The sequence below is a fragment of the Erinaceus europaeus genome, chromosome 2 (genome assembly GCF_950295315.1).
Source record: "Erinaceus europaeus chromosome 2, mEriEur2.1, whole genome shotgun sequence".
Classification (NCBI taxonomy): Eukaryota; Metazoa; Chordata; class Mammalia; order Eulipotyphla; family Erinaceidae; genus Erinaceus; species Erinaceus europaeus.
This window is the reverse complement of record NC_080163.1, coordinates 52,538,815-52,551,242: the sequence shown is the minus strand read 5'-3', so window position 1 is coordinate 52,551,242 and position 12,428 is coordinate 52,538,815. Positions and strand designations below refer to the sequence as shown.

The 12,428-nt window shown below is 34.5% G+C and overlaps 1 protein-coding gene across 4 annotated transcripts in view; it reads right to left on the bottom strand.

Moving 5' to 3' along the window:
• Window positions 1–342: 342 nt before the first annotated feature.
• Window positions 343–12,428, bottom strand: part of RBM27 (RNA binding motif protein 27) — a 77,316-nt gene continuing 65,230 nt past the window's right edge. For all 4 annotated transcript variants that reach the window (XM_060180358.1, XM_016192883.2, XM_060180353.1 and 1 more), the window contains 6 exons: window positions 11,151–11,225; window positions 10,856–11,020; window positions 9,275–9,379; window positions 8,960–9,151; window positions 6,594–6,704; window positions 343–3,520 (listed from right to left, as the gene is read on the bottom strand). In XM_060180358.1, the coding sequence (XP_060036341.1) occupies window positions 3,437–3,520; window positions 6,594–6,704; window positions 8,960–9,151; window positions 9,275–9,379; window positions 10,856–11,020; window positions 11,151–11,225 (732 nt within the window). In that variant the 3' untranslated portion in view covers window positions 343–3,436. The remainder of the gene's footprint in view (window positions 3,521–6,593; window positions 6,705–8,959; window positions 9,152–9,274; window positions 9,380–10,855; window positions 11,021–11,150; window positions 11,226–12,428) is intronic.

Genomic DNA, 12,428 nt, shown 5'->3' with positions numbered 1-12,428 from the left:
AACAACTGTTTTGTAAAACCATTACTTGGGGAAAAAAACTGTTTCATATCTGGGCTATGAAGACCCACCTATGAGCAAAGAAATATAGCTATCAAGTTACTTACTAGCAACACTTTAGTATCTTTTTTCATTTTCAATATTACCTTGAGTTACTCTAATGAATATTCAATAGCCAGTGACTTCAGCACCAAAATTCAAACTTAATGACATCCTTTCATGTAGACGAATCCAAGTTAAAAAGACACACATGTCCATTCCTCATCCATTCTTACACGCACGCACGCACACGTGCACGCGCACACACACACACACACTTTCCAGAACAAGCCAGAATTACAGCTCTTTTAGTGATTGTTATAATTTTTGGAATGGTTCATAAAATTTTCAAATTCTTTTAAATTTGTAATACTTTCATCTTTTTTCTTTTTCCAATTGTGAACCATTCCATATTGCATCTTTATTGCAAAAGTCAACATGCTTCTTAGAAATTCAGATTGTAATCAATAAAACAAAACATTACATATATGAATTTAAATGTATAAACAGTTAGAAATTCAACAATATCTATTATACTATTACACAAGTTCACAATTTTGTAAAAACTATAATACAGGCATACTATACATCAAGAGGAACCACTATTCCTTTTCACATGATTTTTTTCCTTCTTTTTGAAATAATGATCCACCACCATGAACCTACCAAGACTGTCTTCTAATTTATCATCTCAGCCAGTGATGTTTTCCCAGTGTTATAATATGAAGAAGTTGAAGGAAATTCTGCATTTCCTGGGGTTATGTTTCTATGCTTGGGCAATAATTCTCTAGCAAACCAGACTAACCTGACCAAATTGGTAGCTGTTATTGTTCATCAACTTCTTATAAATACCATACAAATTTACAAGTATAGAATTTGCCTCATATGTGAAATGCTATTTCTGCAAATGGAAATATACAAGAAAAAAAGTCATGGTAGTTACATGCCTTTAAGAGAAACTCTAATACTTATATTGATGATGGGGGTTAAAAATAATAATAATCCAAAGGGGAAAAATAATTATTCAACTACTTTATATAACTTTAATTTAAAATGTCTAATACTCTATTTAGCCATATTTAAAAAAAAAAAAAAAAAAAGCTTTCTTGAAGCACTTTACTCCTATTTAAGATCTATTAAAAACTGATTTTATACTAAGGCCTCAAATGTCAAGTATCTGTTCTTAAAGCCGTCTCTTTTATCTTCCTCTCCCCAAAAACTGAAAAGTCAAACAAATCCTCAATTCTCTGAATGGAGAGTATAGTTAAGATGTTAATTTTAGGTTAAAAAATCATATGAAAAGGAATCTCATTCTGTTGAACTGTCAGTCTACTGAAAATTTTCTTACAGCTCCATTAATTTACTGTAATTTTCAGTTTCCAAATACAAAAATACAACAATTCTTATTGAAATCTATACGCTGGTAGTTTTAGTACACACACACACAAAAAAAAAAAAAAAGAAAAAGAAAAAAACAAATTATTTACAAAATTATACAGTTTAAGAAAAACTTTGTACAAAAAATATATAAATCCTTTGTTCCCTCTATCACGTTTAAACTTGTCAGGACTCAAAATATTCACCACAATGAATCTTTCAAAATATATACCGACTGAGTCACAGACATCAAGAAAATTTCATTAGAGATGATGGAGGAGGAAGGAGCAAGATTGCTTATTCTAGGTACCCCACTGTAATATTTTCCTTCTTTTATAAGCTTATTTAGCTTCAGTGTTATAAGAAATGTAATAATAATCTTGAAAGAGGAAGTTATTATGAAAAGAAAATTTCATAAACTTAAAAATGATACTGGCTTGACATATCATTCCAGGGAAATGCAAAGAAAGACAACAGAACATGGGACTTCTTGTAGCTCAGTAAATCTAGATTTCTGATGATTTTATGTTTCTTAGTGAATAGTTTATATTTTGAGAAACATCTTTATCTCAAGAAACAAAATCCTTAATGTAGTAATCACAATGAATCTTCTGAAGCCAACAAGAAGTTTAAAATTTCACTTCACGCATACATAAAATAGATGTGCATATGCTTGGGAAAACTGACATCCTATATACATTTATCATATTTCCCCCAGGGGTAAATACAGTGTAGTGTTGCTCCTCTGCTTTTCCATCTAACATTCAGAACACAAGGACATAAATTTACATATAGATTTACTTAACAGACTCTATACAGTGTACAGTAAAAATGCACACAGTGATGGGAATTGACTACTCAAGGATGTTCATGGATAGTGATAAACTATAAAATAATGAAAATATAAGTTCATCTGATCAAAGTCAAGTTATGACTCCCATTTATTAATAGCATCCCCAACCCTTCCCTTAGTCACTGCACCATCATGGTTTAAACTTAGGAAAAAGAACTTTTAACCCCTGTGTTATTATAACTAGCTTGAAACAAAACAAAAAGGAAAGAAAAGGGGGGGGAAAGCCAGTGACCTTCTCTCTTCTACAAACCCTTCCATTATTCTCATCAAAATACCACATATATATCAAGGTGCTGGTTTAAACTTTTTATTAGGGATTGACTTTTAGTGGCCCGAGAGAATTACTTATTTCAGTACTGGGTAAATCAGATCTATGAATTTAAAGGGCAGAAGAAAATAGGATGAGGAAAGGGGCAACAAGTCAAAGCCTTTTATAGTTTAAGACTATTAATAAAAAGGACCAACTGTATCAAAGCTCATGAAATAGCAATAGCAGAAGTTCAGGAGAGTTACTACTATGAAAGAATAGAAGTATCATGGAACTAACTACCAATGCCTTACAGCATTTACGAATAGAGTCTATAAATGGCATTTACTACTGAACTCAAAACCTCCACCAAAATTCAGATTGAATACAAATTGGGCTGCTCCACAGTTTAAAAATAATACTAATAATAAATAAATAAAACAAATTTACTTTTCTTTCAAGAACTCTTGAAAGTAAAAGGGCATTTTAATTACAAATATCTTCTACTGTCTGACAACCCATCCATAATAGTTGAGAGTTAAGAGATAACAGGCAATTTTGACATTTAATGAAATTTTATCAGCAAATTATAATCAAAATAAAATTTCTGAACACCCTGTCATTTACATCAGAATCCAACACCAATAGCAAGAGAAACAGGTGGTGTGGGAAATAAGGCTCTAGAGATTATTCATGTCATTCCTGTGGATCTTCACAAGTGTGTAAAAGTCACTAGGCCTTTGGTGCTTTAATATCATGAACAGTTATGAGATGTGTTTAAATAGCAAACTTGCTGTCTTTAAACCTACTGTGTTGAAAAGAAAAATAAAAAAATTTTTTTGGCTCATTGACTTCTTTAAATAATTTTAAAAAGCTGTTCTTCTAAACAATATTCCTAAAAATTACACAGCTCGCAATAGATTTCATCTTCGCCATGAACGAGATTCATATTCATCTTCATCTTCATCGTCATCATCATGCAGAAACAAATCTGAGGTTTCTGTTTCCTAAGTAAGAAAAGGTAAAATTTAATTAGTTACTTAGATATGGCATTTTAGAAACCAAGGGACAGACCAGCATACCAAGCCCACATTGGATTTACAAAGTGATTCATTCAAATATTTTTGGTAGTCCTCTTTTGCACAATTCCCATTCTGGAAGTACACTATCATTTTGTTTTTTTAAATATATATATATATATACATATATATATATGTATATATATATATATATATACACACACATATGTGTGTATGTATGTTATTTTTCTTCATGAGAGAGATAAAAGAGAAAAGCCAGAGCACTGTTTGTACTACTTACCAGTTTAATGTTGCAGGGGGGTGAACCTGGGCCCTTTGGGGCCTCAGGCATGAAAGTCATTTTACATAACCATTACACTGTCCCCCCAGCCCTAATACTATCTTTTAATATAAGACTACTATACTTTACTTTCAATCACCCTCTTAATAAGAATATTTAAGTGAAATGTCCCCCCCCCCAAAAAAAAAAAAAGGCGGTCCAGGAGGTGGCGCAGTGGATAAAGCACTGGATTCTCAACTATGAGGTCCCGAGTTCGATCTCCAGCAGCACATGCACCAGAATTATGTCTGACTCTTCCCTCCTAACTTTCTCATGAATAAATTCTTTAAAAAAAAAAACGACTCATTTTTCAATACAAAAAACATTATATATATGGATATATTTGTGTGTATGTATTCTTTCCTACTAAATAAGCTAATTTAAACAGATTTCCAGTCTAAAGTCATCATGGAAATAAGTAATATAGTGTTCTTTAGGGAAAATTAAAGGGAAAAAAAACTATAAAGTACAGTGTTTGGTAAAGTTCAATTTTATTCCATTTGCTTTAAGTAAGGAGGTATGAGTGACTAGACCCCTAAATCTTTTCTTGTAATACTCATTACCTGTGAATGGAGAATATACTAACTTACTCCATAACATGGACATTCAAAACATGCCCAATGAATTGAGACTTCCCTCTTTATTTGTTTTTATTTATCTTTATTTATTGGATAGTCAGAAATTGAGAGGGAAAGGGGAGATAGAAAGGAAAAAAGACAGAGACACCTACAGACCTGCTTCATTACTCGCAAAGCTTCCCCTCCCCCCTGCAGGTGGGGAGCAGAGGGCTCAAACCCAGGTCCTTGCGCACTGTAACATGTGCATTCAACCAAGGGTGCCACCACCCAGCCCGAGACTTTCTTCTTTTAGAAATGTGAAGTGTAGGGAAAGATGACTAGAGAGCTCTGAACTGCAATTCCATCAGGACCTGGGGGGATGGAGGAAACAACACTCAGAAGTAGTAGGTGTGACTTAGGAAAAGAAAAACAGAAAAAGGGGGACGCAAATATAAATATATATATATATAAATATAGATAGATAGTTACAGAAACAATAGTCAACCCATATCTGTGATCTTGGGATAAGTAATGCAGTTTCCGATGAAGGAAATGGGGTCACAGAGCTCTAGTGATGGAGAAGGTATGGAATTATACCCCTATTATAATTTTTTAAGTCAATATTAAATCACTAATACAATTTTTTAAAATATTTATTTACTTATTCCCTTTTGTTGCCCTTGTTGTTTTATTGTTGTTGTTATCAATGTCGTCATCATCGTTGGATAAGACAGAGAGAAATGGAGAGAGGAGGGAAAGAGAAAGATAGACACCTGCAGACCTGCTTCACCATTTGTGAAGCGACTCCCCTGCAGGTAGGGAGCCAGGGGCTCGAACTGAATCCTTACGCCAGTCCTTGTGCTTTGTGCCACCTGCGCTTAACCCACTGGGCTACTGCCCGACTCCCCCAAAATTTTTTAAATAGTGGCATGTTGGGTGGGGAATATAACATATTGGTTATGCAGAAGACTTTCATGCCTGAGGCTCCAAAATAGGTTGAATCCCTGACACCACCACCATGAGCCTGAGTTGTGCAGTGCTCTGGCAAGTAAAGAAAAGGAAAAGGAAAAAGAAAAGGAAACAAGTGTTTCTGCTTTTGTTATGTCGAATTACTCAGTGAGTAAGAAGATCCTTGAGCAGAGCCAGGTGGAGGTGCACCTGGTTGAGCACACATGTCACAATGAGCAAGGACAAGGGCTGGGCAGTGACGTCCCAGTTAAGCACACATAGTACAATCAGGAAGGACCTCGTTCAAACCCCTGGATCCCACCTGCAAGAGGGAAGCTTCATGAGCTGTAAAACAGTGCTTTAAGTGTCTCTCTTTCTGTCTCCCCTTTCTATCTCTATTCAATAATAAATAAATAAATGACTTGGTCAACTATAAATGTTAAAACATCATTTTAAAACAAAATTATAATAAATCAGGTATAACTTGTAATGTTCTGTTCATTTTAAACGAAAAAGAGAAGACAACAGATTGTCATGTACATTTCAAAGGACTATATTATTTAGTACCTGTATAGGTCATTAGCTTTCTTTTTCTCTTATGTACAATTTCTCACACTCTTGTTTTAACCCATTGTATAAAAAAGGAAAATAATCTCAAATCTATTACTTAAGGAATCTGAATAAACAAACAGCTAAAGAGACCAAAATTTAGTTTGTTCATGTCATATAATCCATATCCTCATGCCAAAATAAAAATTTCTACAACCCAGATTGAGTAAAAACAAATGCAAATAGTTTATCTCTCTCTTTTTTTCTTAATTATCTTTATTTACTGGATAGAGACAGCCAGAAATTAAGAGGGGAAGAGGTGATAGAGAAACAGAGACAGAGAAACACCTACAGTCCTGCTTCACCACTTGCAAAGCTTTCCCCTGAAGGTGGGGGCAGGGTCTCGAACCTGGGTCCTTGTGTATTGTAATATGTGCACTTAAGCAGGTGTGTCACCACCTGGCCCCCGCAAATAGTTTCTCTGACACCAAGTGTTTTTTTTTTTTTACATTTCTTTACTTGTTCTTATTCTTCAACAATAAGCTTCTAGATTACACTTAAGCATATGCATAAAATAATTTAGTTTTTATATTTACATTTAATATCAATAAAACTACAATTGGAAAGCAATCTAATTCAAGTCTTATTTTTCAGTCATTAAATTTACCTCCTCCTTGACTTCTTCTTCCTCAGTCTCAGTGGATACAGAAGGCACTTTGGCCTTGTGCCATGATATTTGTAACCGACGATCTTTGAATTTTGACCCTTGGTTTGTACTCTAAAACAAATTTTTAAAAAAACAGTCAGGCTAATGATTTCTTCAATATATGTTATTTGAAATGTGTAGTGGGTTGGGGAGAATATATAAGGTAGACTCTACAATGTCTAAAGATGACTAGAAAACATAAAGTCTCTTTTAATTAAAAATCTGCTTAAATTATATAGTCTAATTTGTTCAAGTCTTTATGTATCAAATCGTTTGCTACCTTCTAAAAATACAGCAGCTAAGAGAGTAGATTCTAAAAGTTCTCATCACAAGAAAAAATTGTGACAGGTGATGAATATTCTCTAGCAATATTCACAGTATCATTATAATACATAATGCCACTGTTATTCACCTTAAACTAATAGTGTTATAATTCAATTATATTTCAATAAACTCGAGAAGGGAGCATCAAGTAAAGTGAATAGAACTTCTTTGCCCTTATTCTATCCTTTAACACACACACAGTCTAATCACTGAGTCCAAACAAAGCCAAATGGTTTCACCACTTACCATTTCACTTCTGTACTGTTGGAAACTTTCTTATCTGTCATCTCACATATTTACACCTTATTTAACTAATTTAACATTACAAAAGTATAAAATTTTTTCAGTATAACTATATTCACCTTTACCCCAGTTTTGGGGTGAAAAAATTCATTCCTACCTCAGGCGGTAACACACTTGGTTATAAACAGACACATTACCATGCACAAGAACCCAGGTTCAAGTCCCTGTACCCCACCTGTAGGGAGTGAGTGAAACAGGTACTGCAAGTATCTGTTTTGTGTCTTCCTTTCTCTAAGACAAAAAGAAAAAAGGTGGGGGGGTAAAACGATCAGCAGGAGCAGTGGGATTAATAGTAGTTATCGAGGCCTCCCTCCCAAGGGGTGGGGGCAGGAGACAGAGAGACACCTGCAACACTGCTTGCAAAGCTTTCCCACTGCAGGTGGGGACTGGGGGCTCAAACCTGGGTCTTTGTGCACTGTAACGTGTGTGCTCAACCAGGTGTGCCACCACCCGGCCCCTCAACTGTGTATTATTTTAGTTTTACCATTATTAACTGTATGCTTGAGTTGTCCCATTCGTACACATAGGATTTCAGATGCACTTTATACAGATATTTAAGGTTAAATGATTATCTATGAAAATGCCTCAGGTGGTCTAGGAGGTGCTACAGTGGATAAAGCATTGGCTTCTCAACCATGAAGTCCCGAGTTCGGTCCCCGGCAAAACATGTACCAGAATCATGTCTGGTTCTTTCACATGAATAAATAAATAAATTCTTTAAAAAAGAAAATACCCTAGCACAAATAATGCTAAATGAGAGCAACTGGGTAAGTCTGTGGCTCCTAGTTCAAATTCTAGCATATAGCCCAGGGTAGTGTCCTTACTTCTCTCTTCCTCTCTCATGGGAAACTCTATGCCATGTAAAATAAATCTTTAAAAAAATGAAATGAAGTAAGTGAGGCCCTGACTTTTGAGTCCCAGAACTACATATACAGAGTAATGATCTGGATTCTGTATATATAGTTCTGGCCTAGAGCAAATTTGTATTTATATGTTCACCGAAAATTAGTGGTCATCAGTATATATAGACTAAAACTAAAAATATCTCTCATCCTAATACGTTCTTCCTTTGAATTTTGGCTCTATCCCAGATTATATTCATGCACTGGTTATAAACACCTAGTAAATAACCAAGTAATAACACTAAAACACAGAATCAAATATAGCTGCAGAACAACATGTCACTATAAATGCATTTACGTGGAATATTATAGAATTACAGAACAAGTGCTGCCTCTTGACCTTCAAATATATTAATAAGAAATGACTAATATCCATGTTTTTACAACTTAATTTTCTAATCTATAAAGCATTTCATATTTATACAGAATGCAGCAAAAAATGCCAACTACAGAGTTTTAAGGAGTACTTGCTACTTTAAAAACTTACTGAGAGGGAGTCAGGCTGTAGCGCAGCGGGTTTAGTGCAGGTGGCGCTAAGCACAAGGACCCGCATAAGGATCATGGTTCAAGCCCTGGCTCCCCACCTGCAGGGGTGTCGCTTCACAAGCGGTGAAGCAGGTCTGCAGGTATCTATCTTTCTCTCCCTCTCTCTGTCTTCCCCCTCCCCTCTCCATTTCTCTCTGTCCTATCCAACAACAATGACAACAATAATAACTACAACAATAAAACAAGGGCAACAAAAGGGAATAAATAAATAAAAATAAATATAAAAATATATATATTAAAAAAAAAACTTACTGAGAAATGCTGAAGTAATTCATCTTTTTCCTCCTCCATGAATCCCCCAACGGTCAGTGCTTTGGGACGGTGGTCTACAACCATGTGATTTAGTGAGCCCCTTCCTCTTCCTCCACGACCACGGCCTCTTCCTCGACCTTGAGAAGACATGGTCTTTCCTCTACCTACAGATAAAATACCTAGTCGTACAGCCTGCAAACAACAACAAAGTAAAATATAATGTAAATCATTAAACAAAACCTTGGAAAATAGAAGAGAAAATTATCGTTTGAGATGGTAAATGTAGTGGATTAGCAAAAGACTCTTAAATCTCACCTCAACCTGTAACTGATTGAGCTTTTTCCGCAATTCAGTTGTGTCTTCACCTGAGGATAGCCTTTTGTGAAGGTCCAATTCAGTGTCTAATAGTTCTTTCTGTGCCTTTGGAAAAATTAAGAATAAAAATGGATTATTTTAAATAGTCCATTATTTGAATAATGTAAAGATCTCATTCAATGTTATAGAACACATATTTTTATTCTTTAGTAGAGCCAGAGCTTTATGCATGTATAATTTCCCTATTCCTGGGTTGTCTTTGCACACGCCCAATCTGGCAGAGACAGTGAAACTACAGTATTGAACAGGTGTCCTGGAATTCTCATGTGAGTCAAGCACATAGCCAGGCACACATTTTACCCTAAAAGCTATCTTTCCAGATATATGGATCTGGAAAGACATATTTCAGAGAATAAGAGGATGCAACAAACAAAGTTGTTTTAGGAAAAGTAATTTTACAGGCATTAATACTGAAAGTAGAAACTATAACATTAGTTAAAAATAATAAGCAATATTACTCCTCAGTGGCTTAAAAATCAGACCTCAGAATGCTAGCTGAGATGAGCTGAAAAGTAATTTTCACATAATAAGCTACTTGAAATGCAACATACTGATGCAAAGTTAATTGTATGGCAAAAATTCATTAATAGTAAAGATGTTAATATTTTAGTTACATAATTCTTTCAAATACAATCCTATTAACTACTGCTACTCTCTGGGTAGGAGATAAATTAACAGTTTTTAGGTGACATAGCTATATGAGATTTCCACTCTCCAAATGCCACCTTTTTTTTAATGTGCAAATGTTTCAGTTTACAATCAAGTGACATTTCAATGAAACTAACATTTTTATTAAACAATTTTATTGAAATACTTTACACTCCTATAGAACAGAAAATCAATTTCAAATGTAATATATTATACATAAACTATACATCTCACTAAAAAGTTATTCCCAATTCTCATGCAGTTGGAAAGTAATGTAAAATCCCACAGGAAAATTGTGGGATGGGGAGACAGTTTAATGGTTCTGACTTTCATGCCTGAGGCTCCTAGGTCCTAGATTCAATTCCCCAGCAATACCATAAGTCAGAGCTGAGCAGTTCTCTGGTGTGTGTGTCTTTGTCTCCTTCTCATGAAATAGTTTTTTTTTTAATTGAGAAAAAAAAAAACTAAATAAAGGAACCACTAAGTAAAATAAGAATTCTCCTAGAGTGCATAATCAAATGGAAATTAACAAATTTGAACTTGTTTCAAGTGACTTCCTTTTTCAACTTCAGTACCAAATTAGTGTTAAATGGATTTAAGAAACGTTCTTTTCAACTAACATGACATATTTTAACTCATGTCAAAAATCAGTAGTACTATTTGAATATCAGGAGTGATGTTTTTACTTACAAGTTACTACAGCATTAGAAAAAAAATGCTGCGGGGGTAGATAGCATAATGGTTACGCAAACAGACTCTCATGCCTGAGGCTCCAAAGTCCCAGGTTCAATCCCCCGCACCACCATAAGCCAGAGCTGATGAGTGCTCTGGTTAAAAAAAAAAAAAATTATTACTAAAAAAAAATGTACATACCTCCGTTTTTGTCTTTATTTTAGATGGTGTGGAGACTGCAGAAGATGTTTTTAATTCATCTTTCAATTGTGAGATCTTTTCTCCAAGTTCTTTCAAAGTCTTCATTATATTTGCTCTCTCTTCTGGTTTCATATTTTTGTTTCTTTCTAGTTTAGATATTAACATCTACAAAATAAGCCAAAACCAAGTAATAGTAAATTTTAATATAAATAACTCATAATAGCTTTACTACTAGAAATATCTTTACAAAATTCACATACATTAATTCCAGCAAGCTAAAATGAGCTCATCTTACCTTTTGGCATTCAATCTGCTTTTCTAACATTTCTTGCTTTCTTTTTCTCATATCTTGTTGTAGTTTCAGTGCTTCCTATATGAACAGATAGGGAAAAATTAGTATTATATAAGAAAATTTGCCAAAGATATTTTCTATTGACATATTCTCAATTTATTTCTTCTAAGTCATTCCTATATAAGATAAATTTTCCTTCCAATCAAAATGTAGCAAGTAACCAGAGATAAGTGACACTCTAGTCAAACAATAGTAATTTTGTGGTCTGGGTGGTGGTATAGTGAATAAAGCACTGGACTCTCTTGCATAAGTTTCTGAGTTCAATTCCCAGCAGCACACATACCAGAATGTTACCTGATTCTCTTTCTCTGCCTATCATTCATAAGTAAATAAAATCTTTAAAAATAACTTCAAAATTGTGGAACACTTTTAAAAGTCTTTTAATGTAATAAATCAAATCCTTGTTTTGTTTAAAAATTAAAGTGAAGCACAGTTATTGGGTATAAATAGCTAAACCTATAGATTTCTAGTAGGAAACTGTTGCTTCACATATCTGTTAATTAAATATCCAATTGCATTAAGACAATAATAAATATCTTACTTGACAGATCCTACTCAAAACTAATAATAAAACTAAGAATTATATATGTAACTAAAGAAATGTTATAATGTGAAACATTATCTAGCTTACAGTCAGAAAGGAATCAAAAGTGAAAACAATGTAACAGGCATGTCTGCTTTGAAATGGAAGGGACTGCCGCACTCTCTGAAGGGAGGCTGGGTCATCCTACTCTACCACTAGAGAAAAGACTGGTCCTGAAAAGAGTGCAGCCTAGAATGTTCCCAGATGTGACCATGGAGCTAAGACTGACAGAGACTCAGAGGTTACACAAGCTCCTGCACCAAATGTGATTATATATGAGCCTTGAGTAAGAATGCTGTGGCAAACAGTTAATTGTATTTATATAATCTCTTCTAGTTTGGGAGCTACTCCGTACTCTATTCCAGCTTGCTAGTTCTTTTCTCAACTCTGACCTACTATATTCGCAGACAATATTTTTAGTCCACCTCCATGTTAGCTATCAAGCTCAAACAAAAATTACTAAGTCATGGGCCCCTAGGACATACCTAAAATAGTCTCCCTAGCTTCTCTTCACCGGAAGATCCCCATTCTCATCTGCTCTATTCCGACTTTTTGGTCGTTTATTAAACATTTTGTCACACTCCATATCTTAACTGCCTTTTAGCAAACAAGTTGCAGATGCTTCTATGATTCTGTCC